This window comes from Schistocerca cancellata, chromosome 1 (assembly GCF_023864275.1).
Source record: "Schistocerca cancellata isolate TAMUIC-IGC-003103 chromosome 1, iqSchCanc2.1, whole genome shotgun sequence".
Classification (NCBI taxonomy): domain Eukaryota; kingdom Metazoa; phylum Arthropoda; class Insecta; order Orthoptera; family Acrididae; genus Schistocerca; species Schistocerca cancellata.
This window is the reverse complement of record NC_064626.1, coordinates 1,160,346,768-1,160,360,212: the sequence shown is the minus strand read 5'-3', so window position 1 is coordinate 1,160,360,212 and position 13,445 is coordinate 1,160,346,768. Positions and strand designations below refer to the sequence as shown.

The following is a 13,445-nucleotide window of genomic DNA, read 5'->3' as shown; positions in this document are numbered from 1 at the left end:
AACTATTTTTGAATTACCCCCAAGTCACAAAGGCATTAGGAATTTTTGTAAAATTACTCACAGTTGAGTATAGTGTAGGGTCTCTTGTAGCTTTGCTACCTGTACGAAGTTGCTTTGACTGATAGGGACTCTGAATAATTTTTAATTTCTGTTGTACAACAAGTACAGGAAATTTTATCTGTCCTCATTTTAGTGGAGCACAGAACATTGAAATGATTTACACAGTTGGTTTGAAGTGAGGGAACTTAGTTGGCTGTTATGTGTGCAGTCTGAGGATTCACTGACCATAAATTCAGAAAATTTGACAAAATTCAGCATATTTGATGTCAAATTCTATGCAGTAATCATGTCTTTGAAACAGGTGAAACGTGCCTGTACAAAGATTTTCATAAACTACTGCAATGCATACAGTGCTCTTCAGTGTTTACATAGAATATATGCAGCAGAGAATTGTGTCTGTGACATTTAGGCATATCTCTGTAGAACTGTAGTAAAGAGAAATCACTGCTGGCTCTTGGGGCACATGTGACTCTGCAGCAATGAGAGGGCACATGTGACTCTGCAGCAATGGGATCGTACAGGTAGATGCAGCAGCCAAATGGGCTCTTGGAAAAAAAAAAAATACGGTGGCCATACCTGTTGTCCCCTTGTGGTCTGTAATGTTGTAGGGTATGTGGTTTTCATTTCTGTAAATATCAGTTTTTGGACAAGAATTTTTCTCCATCCCGAAATAATTGTGGATTCTGTTAAGTAATGTATTTTATTCATTATTGATATATATACTGTTCACACTCTGATCTTTCTACAGAATTACTGACTGCCTCCTATCTCCACTGCTATACCTTGTCACAGCACAGCTGGCAATTAAATAACTTGTAGTACAAAATGATTCATTAGTGTATTTTATGATATGTAACTTATTATCTTATATATGTATTCTACCTGATATTATGTTTACAAAAAACAAATGATTTGTCATTTAATCAATATTTAATATTAAACTTTCTTACAAATTTCATTTTTATACTTAAATTTGAAGACTGTCTTATCCATGATGGAACCTTTCATTTACACTCCATGAAAATATTGAAGTATTAAAAATGACAATATGATGTTTCAAATTATTCCAAAATAATTATAACAACTTAAAAAAATCTTCAGACAGTATTTTCTAAAATGAATCTTCTTTCACATTGTTCAACAAGAATCAATATTACAACATAGCTGTCATTTCTTTAATAATATGTAATTTTGATTCTGCAAATAATTTGATAATGCAATTGTATGAGGATACACACTCTACATGGTGAACTGTCATCTCCAGTTATTCTATTATTTGTTTGCCATTCACTATTCTCAATGTTCAGTCAAAAAGGATCCTAATTTGAATTGATTATGTTGTGAAGAATGAAAACAAGGAAAATTACAGATATTTATGACCTGTGTGACATCCCACGATTCCTCAACTTTGAGTAAAATTTGCATTATCATCATTTTGATGTTTACTGCCTACAGCCGCGCCATAAACAGTAGCCGTGTGTGTGTGTGTGTGTGTGTGTGTGTGTGTGTGTGTGTGTGTGTGTGTGTGTGTGTGTTTTGTGTTTGTATTTGTATTTGTGTGAGAGAGTAAGGAGGAGAACTTTTTTGTTTGATAGCTAAAAGTTTAGCAATCTTTTCATTGTGTGTCCACAACTCAGTGCCTCCTCTATGCGGTGAGTAGCAGTCTGTCCTTTCCATATTGCTGTTATTCCATCCTGGAGATTACATTGATTAACGGTGGTGGTGTGGTGGTGGTGGTGATTATTTGCCGAGTCAGTTTTACTAATGTTTTTGCTTTGCTCTAGAGTATGAAAGTTTTCATTCTTATAGCTGTAACCTCTTTTGTTTTTTTTTTTTTCTTTAGGCTGAAGACAATTTAGGAACTGTCATGATATTTACCTTAGTTTCATCAGCTCAGGAATGGCTAAACATGCGGTGGGATGAAGTCCGGAATGCTAGAGAAGAGGCTGAAAGGAGAAAAGAAATAGAGGCGGAAGAGGCCGAAAGGGTGAGCAATTTTTATTACTTGTGACTGTAAAACAAAATCTTCAGAATTCAGTTCAGCAAAGTGGAAGTGGCAAAATTACAGCATTTGTATTTTCAGTTTTGAAGCTCTTAGCAGAAAGTTAACAGCTAATATGACAACTTTGTTGGCATTGGTGCCTAGTAATACACACAATTGAAATGGAGAGATCTATACATGAATGTGTGCTTCACAAGAGACCTAAAGCATTGGTTGGGCCTGAGTGTTGCTGATCCAATTGCTGCCTACAGCTCTTGGAACTACATCTGTGCACTCTCTCCCTTGGTATGTCCCATATGGGCTAAATACGACTGAGGGCAGATGAACTAGGATACACAGCAGTACCCTCATATCCAAGGGATAACTTAACCAAAGTTTAGGGGCAATGGGATAAATCACTGTAATGATGAAGGTACAGGTTGCCTGCAGGATGTTGTGAATAAATGGGTTCACATATCAATAAATTTCCACATTGTTTGGTGTTGGAAATCAGTGGCAGTGCCCTCCTGTTTCAAAATACCTCCACTTTTGCGTGAAGCATGTCATGTTGACAAGTGTTTTTTCCTTAGTTAGTACTTCTAGAATGTTACCAGCCTGGACCTACATGTCCAAGTTAGTGTCCTTGTTTCCTGTGTTTGGTGGTGGCTTCCTGATCCCACAGTGTGGTTAGCTTCTGGATCCCAAAGCGTGGTGTGCCTGAGTGCTCATAGGTGTTGTTATTCAGCTCTGAATTTGTGAGAGATTTGTTGTTCTGTGATTTGTCTATGTATGATTAAAGGCTATGATAGCCAACAGTGACCCCATTGTTAACACACACCTAAAAATGATGGCAGTTTTCCAAATCGAGGTATGCATGGTACACCCATGATACAGCAGCATATGAGAAGACTCTGCCCTGCACTACCTGGGTGTTGGAGAAAGAGCGTTTGTCAGGCACACATGATTAAAGGTGCTGATATAGTGGCTTTTGCAGAAGATTAGTCACACTTGTAACATGACCCTATTTACCCGTGCTTTGCCATCAGTAGTTGCACCTCCATCGAATCTGGCTGAAAAGTAATTAGTGAAAGTGGGCTACACACCAGGTTTACAGTCCAAAACACTTTAATTGCACTTTGATATTAAGTAACATACTGTTTATGGGCAGATCGAGTCTCGTTTACTGTAATTTGTGCACAGATAAAGGGTAAGCCACATAATACACATTATTGATGTCCTGTAACAATTGTTCGAATGCAGTAGTTTTAACACTAAAGTGACCCAAAAGTTTACATGTGGCAAGTATGTCATTAAGATGATCCCTAATTACATTGTCCTTCAAGTGTAACAGCCATATCAGTCAATACAAAAAAACGATGTGCACAGTAAGTATAATTTAGAAATAATACAATTCATAGTCCAATACTACTGTCACAGTTGGTAGAATGCATTATTGAAAATTAACACAGTTCATAAAATTAATTAAGAGTTCACAGTCAATCACTGAAAAACAGGCACTGTGTAAACTCTTGAATACAGAATTTGGATTCTATTTGGCATTTTTTATGTCTTGTGACTTGTGGTAATTTGTCTGTGTACATTATGCAGTAATTTCAGGTACAGATCATGCTCATATCATAAATCTCCACAGACTGACTGAAATGGCTCCCAGCAGCCTCTCTGTTATAAGATTACAATAATTTGCAATAAATTCAGCTATTGTTCTTTGCTCCCCCATGAACCATGGACTTCGCCGTCGGTGGGGTGGCTTGTGTGCCTCAGTGATACAGATGGCTGTACCTTAAGTACAACCACAGTGGAAGGTTATCTGTTGATAGGCCAGACAAACGATTGGTTCCTGAAAAGGGGCAACAGCCTTTTCAGTAGTTGCAGGGGCAACACTCTGGATAAATGATTGATTTGGCCTTGTAACATCAGTCAAAACGGCCTTACTGTGCAGGTACTGTGAACGACTGAAAGCAGGGAAAAATTCAGCTGTAATGTTTTCCCAAAGATGTGCAGCTCTACTGTTAAATGATGATGGCATTTTCTTGGATAAAATATTCCAGAGGTAAAATGGTCTCCCATTCGAACCTCCAGGTGGGGGCTACTCAGGAGGATATCGTCATCAGGAGAAACAAAACTGACATTCTGTGGATCGGAGCATGGAATTCCTTAACTGGGGTGGGTAGGTTAAAAAAATTTGAAAAGGGGAAATGGATAGGTTCGATCCAGATACTGTGGGAATTAGTGAAGTTCAGTGGCAGGAGGAACAGAACTTCTGGTTGGGTTAATGTAGGTGTGGGTTTAATAATGAATAAGAAAATGGAAACGTGGGTAAGCTATTATGAACAGCATAGTGAACGCATTGTCATAGCCAAGGTAGACACGAAGCCCATGCCTACCACAGTAGTAAAAGTTTGCATGCCGACTAGCTCCACAAACGATGAAGAGATAGAAGAAATGTATGATGAGATAAAAGAAATTGTTCAGATAGTTAAAGGAGACATAAATTTAATCGTGATGGAGGATTGGAATTCGATAGTAGGAAAAGGAAGAGAAGAAAAAATAGGTGAATATGGACTGGAGGAAAGGATTGAAAGAGGAAGCCACCTGGTAGAATTTTGCAGAAATTTTGGAACCAGTTTGTAACTTGTAACACATTCTAGGGGCAGATGTGTACTCTGACCACAATTTATTGGTTGTAAATTGAAGAAATTGCAGAGATAGGAATTTAAGGAGATGGTACCTGGATAAGTTGAATGAACCAGAGATTGCCGAGAGCTTCAGAGGGAGCATTAGGCAATGGTTGACTAGAACAGGGGAAGGGAATACCATAGAAGAGGAATGGGTAGCTTTAAGAGGTGAAATAATGAGGGCGACAGGATCAAATAGGTGAAAAGACAAGGCCTAACCCCTAGACTTAGAACTACTTAAATCTAACTAACCTAAGGTTATCACACACATCCACACCCGAGGCTGGATTTGAACCTGTGTCTGTAGCAGCAGCACGGTTCCAGACTGAAGCGCCTAGAAGCACTCGGCCACAGCGGCTGGCAGCAGACAAAAGGAAAGCAATATTATAGTAAGGGAAGTGTACATAAATGAAGATGGATTGGGGGGTGAGATACAATACTTTGAGAAGGATTTGACAAAGCTCTGAAAGATCTATGTCGAAACAAAGCCCTGGGAGCAGACAATATTCTATCAAAACTATTGATAGCCATGGGAGAGCCAGCCATGACAAAACTCTTCCCTCTGGTGTGCTAGATGTATGAGACAGGCAAATACCCTCAGACTTCAAGAAGAATATAGTAATTCCAATTCCAAAGAAAGCAGTTGCAGACAGGTGTGAAAATTACCGAACTGTCAGTTTAATAAGTCATGGATGCAAAATACTGACATGAATTCTCTGCAGAAGAATGGAAAAACTGGTAGAAGCAGACCTCAAGAGAGATCAGTTTGGATTCAGGAGAAATGTAGGAATATGCGAGGCAATACTGACCCTACGACTTCTAATAGAAGATAGGGTGAGGAAAGGCAAACCTACATTTATAGCATTTGTAGACTTAAGAGAAACCTTTTGGCTATGTTGACTGGAATACTCTCTTTCAAAGTCTGAAGGTAGCAAGGGTAAAATACAGGGAACAAAAGCAACTTGTGCAGAAACCAGACAGTTGTCATAATAGTCGAGGGGCATGAAAGGTAGGCAGTGGTTGAAAAGGGAGAGAGATCAGTTGTAGCTTATCCCTGATGTTATTCAATATGTACACTGAACAAGCCAAACCAAAGTAAAATTTGGAGTAGGAATGAAAGTCCAGGGAGTAGAAATAAAAACTTTGAGATTTGCCAGTGACATTGTAAATCTGTTAGAGACAGCAAAGAACTTGGAAGAGCTGTTGAATGGAATGGACATTCTTCAAAGGAGTATATAAGATTATCAACAACAGCTAAATAAGGATAATGGAATGTATATAGTTGATGCAAAGGAAATTAAATTAGAAAACGAGACACTTAAAGTAGCAGATGAGTTTTGCTATTTTGGCAGCAAAATAACTAATGATGGATGAAGTAGAGAGGATATAAAATGTAGACTGGGAATGGCACAAAAAGCTTTCTGAAGAAGAGAAAGTTGTTAACACTGAATGTAGATTTCAGTGTTGGGAAGTCTTTTCTGGAGGTATTTGTCTGGAGTGTAGCCATGTGTGGAAGTGAAACATGGATGATAAACAGTTTAGACAAGAAGAGAATAGAAGCTTTTGAAATGTGGTGCTACAGAAGAATGCTGAATATCAGATGGGTCAATCGTGTAACTAATGAGGAAGGTGCTGACTACAATTGGGGAGACAAGAAATTTGTGGCACAATTTGACAAAAAGTAGAGATTGATACTACACATTCTGAGACATCAAGGGATCACCAATGTAGTACTGGAGGGAAGTGTGGCATGTAAAAATCGTAGAGGGAGCCCAAGAGAGGAATATAGTAAGCAGATATAGAAAGATGTAGCTTGCAGTAGTTATTTGGAGATGAAGAGGCTTGCACAGGATGTAGTAGCATGGAGAGCTGCATCAAACCAATTGTCGGACTGAAAATCACAACTACTACTTTGCTGTTTGCTGTCTTTTTACAAATTACAAGTAAAGGTTTCTCTTTTGAACAACTGAGTAGAAGAATAAGATTTGTTTGACTGAGGACCTTTAGATAAAACAAAAATTGCTATTGGACATATGGGATTCTACTTTAGTAATGACATTGTAAATAAGAATGCTGTTTACTCTGAAACTAAATGAGTGAGCTGTCAAGATTCTTATTTATATATACTTTTGATCTACTTTATCTGAAAGTGAGTAACTGAATGTATGTTTACATATGAAAAATGATAACAGAACTTGAAATTACTACTATTTTGCCATTAGCACAGTTTCTAAGTAATCTATTTGTACTTATGAGTACCAATTAACTAAAAGACTGTAATGGATAATAAAGTCAAGTTGGTCAAGCCATGAGTTAATATTTGAGATTTTTAGTACTATACACATGCCATAAAAGTAACAGTATTGAAACTATTTGCCAGAATTTTTATTTTTATTTTTTTTTTTTTTGTGGGGGTGGGGGGAAGAAAAACATAACAGTTTGAAAAAATCTGCCTGGTTTGTCACAAACTGATAGCCAGTACTAGGTGTGATGATGTCCCAATCATCCGACATGCTGAATTATTCCGTAGTAATAATAATAATAATAATAATAATAATAATAATAATAATAGTAATGTGAGATCCGGTGCTCTTGCCTGTCCTGGTCTGTTGATTCACCTCTTACTTGGTTGTCACATGGATAGTTTTCTTTGCTTTGATAGTTGCTAAAGAGAGAGAGCTTAGACAAGAAAGCCAAGCAAGGCTTTGCATTTAGGGGATGGTGGCTTAGAGGCCCACATGACCATTGGGCAAATGCCAGCAGTTTTTTGTTTTTGAAAATGATACATCCAGTTTGCTTGTACTAATCCGTATGCTTGGTCTTTAATGGCTCATTGTTAATGGGATGTGAAACCCTAATATTTCTTTCTTTTTCTTTCATCACACAATGGTCTTAGATACATAACATATATAGACACCATTATTGCTATGTCTTAAATTTTATAACTTCAGTTTCAGGTGGACTGTAATATTTTATGCAGGTTAACTTTGTGTAATTCTCACTCCTAATTTTATCCTTTGTATTTTGCTCTTTTCAAGTACAGTTTTCACTACAATACTGAAGTCATGGTATGGTTAGAAGTTTATAAAATGTTATTTGTGTATTAGTTATATACTGTTTCAAAATTTGTTTTTGCAAATTTGTGAAAAGCTACCAAATTTCCTTTTCAATTGCCCATGGCAGTTGCTTATGGTGTCACATTCAAATTATTTTAGTACAGTACTTCTCTAAGATAACATAGTCCATTTTGGATCATTATAATATTTTTGTGTAGATTACAAACAGTTCTGTTTTTGCTTTTGATAAACGTCAATTACAGTGTGGTGAATAGCTGTATGTAGGCCTTTTACTTACTTACTTACTTACACACACACACACACACACACACACACACACACACACACACACACAGAGAGAGAGAGAGAGAGAGAGAGAGAGAGAGAGAGAGAGAGACTACCCGTGCGTGTCCTCCTCGTGGACTTAATATATTTTTGAGCCACATTAAGACATCACTTGTCTTTATTTTAGTCCTTCTGGATATTAATGCTTCTGATTCTTTGTTGACATATTTAGTTTATTGTTGGCTACTCATCAAAATTAATTATGAACACATTGTTACAGTTGACAGTGCCTTGCTAATGTTGTAACCTAGAAAGAGGTGATGGGTAGAAATGTACCTTGTGGTATGAGAACTGTTAGGCATGTATTGTACATGATAGTCAAATCTTGAGTTCATGAAAAGCCCCCCCCCCCCCAGTCATTATTTTGGCTTATATCTTGTGTTATGTACCACAAAAGTCTACATGGTAATACAGTTGTAAGGTAACACAGAAGTTCACATCTCTAGTTCAAGAAATGCCGCAGTTCAGTAAAATATTGCAAGATAGTAGTAATTGCAAAAATTAATCATCTTTCAAGTATGCCAATGGTATGGAAAGTTCTGATACAATGTAAATAATTTTGGAGGAAAGAACAACTTATTTCCTTTAATACCAAACTATTTTAGAATATATCTGGTCTTTATCAGGACAGCACGGCACTACATTTGGGAAAAAAATCTAATAATATTACTCGAAGTATGATGATTGGAAATAATCTATAATGTTTATTGCCCACATGGTTGAAATACCACATCTTTTCCCATTGCAGAATAGTTAATAATTGCTGTTGTGAGCTTACTAAGTACACTTTTATTGGAAATGGCCCGAGGCATCAGTCAAGGAAGTCAGTTATTACGTAATTATTGAATATTGTCATTTTGCTGAAACAAACTAAGAAAACTAAAAAATTATGATACAGAATTACTGGACAGTAATTACAGTTATTAGATACGAAGCCCATACCTACTACAGTAGTACAAGTTTATATGCCAACTAGCTCTGCAGATGACGAAGAAATTGATGAAATAAAAGAAATTATTCAGATAGTGAATGGAGACGAAAATTTAATAGTCATGGGTGACTGGAATTCGAGTGTAGGAAAAGGGAGAGAAGGAAACGTAGTAGGTGAATATGGATTGGGGCTAAGAAATGAAAGAGGAAGCCGCCTGGTAGAATTTTGCACAGAGCACAACTTAATCATAGCTAACACTTGGTTTAAGAATCATGATAGAAGGTTGTATACATGGAAGAACCCTGGAGACACTAAAAGGTATCAGATAGATTATATAATGGTAAGACAGAGATTTAGGAACCAGGTTTTAAATTGTAAGACATTTCCAGGGGCAGATGTGGACTCTGACCACAATCTATTGGTTATGACCTGTAGATTAAAACTGAAGAAACTGCAAAAAGGTGGGAATTTAAGGAGATGGGACCTGGATAAACTGAAAGAACCAAAGGTTGTACAGAGTTTCAGGGAGAGCATAATGGAACAATTGACAGGAATGGGGGAAAGAAATACAGTAGAAGAAGAATGGGTAGCTCTGAGGGATGAAGTAGTGAAGGCAGCAGAGGATCAAGTAGGTAAAAAGACGAGGGCTAGTAGAAATCCTTGGGTAACAGAAGAAATATTGAATTTAATTGATGAAAGGAGAAAATATAAAAATGCAGTAAATGAAGCAGGCAAAAAGGAATACAAACGTCTCAAAAATGAGATCGACAGGAAGTGCAAAATGGCTAAGCAGGGATGGCTAGAGGGCAAATGTAAGGATGTAGAGGCTTATCTCACTAGGGGTAAGATAGATACTGCCTACAGGAAAATTAAAGAGACCTTTGGAGATAAGAGAACCACTTGTATGAACATCAAGAGCTCAGATGGAAACCCAGTTCTAAGCAAAGAAGGGAAAGCAGAAAGGTGGAAGAAGTATATAGAGGGTCTATACAAGGGCGATATACTTGAGAACAATATTATGGAAATGGAAGAGGATGTAGATGAAGATGAAATGGGAGATACGATACTGCGTGAAGAGTTTGACAGAGCACTGAAAGACCTGAGTCGAAACAAGGCCCCCGGAGTAGACAACATTCCAGTAGAACTACTGACGGCCTTGGGAGAGCCAGTCCTGACGAAACTCTACCATCTGGTGAGCAAGATGTATGAAACAGGCGAAATACCCTCAGACTTCAAGAAGAATATAATCATTCCAATCCCAAAGAAAGCAGGTGTTGACAGATGTGAAAATTACCGAACAATCAGCTTAATAAGCCACAGCTGCAAAGTACTAACACGAATTCTTTACAGACGAATGGAAAAACTAGTAGAAGCCGACCTCGGGGAAGATCAATTTGGATTCCGTAGAAATACTGGAACACGTGAGGCAATACTGACCTTACGACTTATCTTAGAAGAAAGATTAAGGAAAGGCAAACCTACATTTCTAGCATTTGTAGACTTAGAGAAAGCTTTTGACAGTGTTGACTGGAATACTCTATTTCAAATTCTAAAGGTGGCAGGGGTAAAATACAGGGAGCGAAAGGCTATATACAATTTGTACAGAAACCAGATGGCAGTTATAAGAGTCGAGGGACATGAAAGGGAAGCAGTGGTTGGGAAGGGAGTAAGACAGGGTTGTAGCCTCTCCCCGATGTTATTTAATCTGTATATTGAGCAAGCAGTAAAGGAAACAAAAGAAAAATTTGGAGTAGGTATTAAAATCCATGGAGAAGAAATAAAAACTTTGAGGTTCGCTGATGATATTGTAATTCTGTCAGAGACAGCAAAGGACTTGGAAGAGCAGTTGAACGGAATGGATGGTGTCTTGAAGGGAGGATATAAGATGAACATCAACAATATGGAATGTAGTCGAATTAAGTCGGGTGATGCTGAGGCAATTAGATTAGAAAATGAGACACTTAAAGTAGTAAAGGAGTTTTGCTATTTGGGGAGCAAAATAACTGATGATGGTCGAAGTAGAGAGGATATAAAATGTAGACTGGCAATGGCAAGGAAAGTGTTTCTGAAGAAGAGAAATTTGTTAACATCGAGTATAGATTTAAGTGTCAGGAAGTCATTTCTGAAAGTATTTGTATGGAGTGTAGCCATGTATGGAAGTGAAACATGGACGGTAAATAGTTTGGACAAGAAGAGAATAGAAGCTTTTGAAATGTGGTGCTATAGAAGAATGCTGAAGATTAGATGGGTAGATCACGTAACTAATGAGGAAGTATTGAATAGGATTGGGGAGAAGAGAAGTTTGTGGCACAACTTGACCAGAAGAAGGGATCGGTTGGTAGGACATGTTCTGAGGCATCAAGGGATCACCAATTTAGTATTGGAGGGCAGCGTGGAGGGTAAAAATCGTAGGGGGAGACCAAGAGATGAATACACTAAGCAGATTCAAAAGGATGTAGGTTGCTGTAGGTACTGGGAGATGAAGAACCTTGCACAGGATAGAGTAGCATGGAGAGCTGCATCAAACCAGTCTCAGGACTGAAGGCCACAACAACAACAACCAAAACTGTCTAAGTTTTTTTCATTGTGAGACTAAGAATGCTGCAGGGAGAGAATAGATTGATATATGTGTGTATATTTGAGCCTGCAGATGAACTGTTATTGGAGGCACCTCAAGAGCTGACCGGTGTGGCCGAGCAGTTCTAGGCGCTTCAGTCTGGAACCGTGCGACTGCTACGGTCACAGGTTCAAATCCTGCCTTGGGCATGGATGTGTGTGATGTTCTTAGGTTAGTTAGGTTTAAGTAGTTCTAAGTTCTACCCGTAGACTGATGACCTCAGATGTTAAATCCCATAGTGCTCAGAGCCATTTGAGCACCCCAAGAAAATAAGTTTTGAATAGTAAAAACCTTGAAATGCAGCAGGTACTTTGCAACATGTATGGTTCAACATGTATGGTTTAGCATGTATGGTTATCATTTTTTCATTTGCTAGAAATTTAGTTTGAAATAAAGTAATATCACTGAACAATGCATTCTAGTTTCTTCGAAATGTCTCTTTTTTTATTTTATTTTTTGTTTATTTGTTTGAACAAGTCTGTTGGTGCAAATGAGCTCTAATCAGTAGATGTGTTCATCTGTATATGTTCGTACTTTCACTATTTCCTGTACATTTTTATTATCTATCTTTATTCAGTGTGAAATTTTAATAGCAAAGTTGCTTACAAACGTCAAAATGCATCACAATTTCTCCAATTATTGCAGAAAAGGTTCGAGGGCACCAGAGTTACCGTTGAAACATTTCTGGCGTGGAAGGCTGCATTTGATGCTGAATTTAATTTGAAGAAGAAGCCAGAAAAAGAGGAGAAAGATAGCAAAAAGATGACTGGAAGGGAACTGTTCCTTTCTGATAAAAGTCTTTATGAATCAGATCTCAAATTTCTTGAGGATGGTATGTAGGCCTATTCTTTTAGTACTTTTTTTAATTCTAATGTGGAAATTGGTATGGCAGACTTTGAATTTGGAATTGGTACGGCAGACTTTGAATTTGGTGATATGGTGGAAACATCATGTTATAATTCTTTCTGGTCATTCCTGGATGATTCTTTCTGCAAGGCAAATGATGATCTGTTTTCCTGTCAGTGTGAAAAACTGACAGACCAAAAGGATGCATAACATACATCTTTTTATAACAAGATATACACTCTAAATTAAAGACTGACATTATTGTGTTATAACTGAAGTGTATAAACATATTTATTGGAGTTGGAGTTAGTTAGTGCAATAATTAAGGTCCTGGGTCTGTATTCTGGAAGAATGGGATTCAAATTCCTATCTGACCATCAAGATTTAGTTTTACGACTGTTTCCCTAAATTACTTAAGACTAACGCCAGAATGTTTAATTGAAAAGTACATGGTCAGTTGATTTTTACATCCTAGTCGTATCTAAATTTGTGCTCTGTCTCTAAAGGTGCATCCACACTACTCGTGCTCACCAGGCTTGTGCTCGTCAGACTCGTCTGTCAGGAGGCTCATCTGACTTGTCCAATTTGCGCTCGTGCTGTTTCTTGGTCCACACTTTTGCATTTGCTTGCCAGGCTTTGACACGTGAGGATCTGTTCTGTACTCACAGTCGTGACTAGTGCCAGATTCCCTGGTTATAACAAGTGCCAATTTCTTTGTGAAGCGTCTGTTGCCTCGTGGACAAGATAGAAGAAGTAGTAACATAGACCCAAGAAAACAAAGATGATGGATGACCAGTTTTCAGAAGCAGAAAAAGATATAGTGGGAGTGATTGGATGGATGACTTGGATGTTGAAAACATACATTTTGCCTTATGTGTGCATCTGATTTTGAATATTTGATAAATTTGGTTGG

At 37.7% G+C, this 13,445-nt stretch overlaps 1 protein-coding gene across 1 annotated transcript in view; it reads left to right on the top strand.

The window, feature by feature from the left end:
- The window catches only part of LOC126093411 (RWD domain-containing protein 1), a 41,759-nt gene that overhangs the window by 22,353 nt on the left and 5,961 nt on the right, over nucleotides 1–13,445 (top strand). The window contains exons 3-4 of the mRNA XM_049908718.1: nucleotides 1,904–2,047; nucleotides 12,332–12,518. Coding sequence (XP_049764675.1) covers nucleotides 1,904–2,047; nucleotides 12,332–12,518 — 331 coding nt within the window. The remainder of the gene's footprint in view (nucleotides 1–1,903; nucleotides 2,048–12,331; nucleotides 12,519–13,445) is intronic.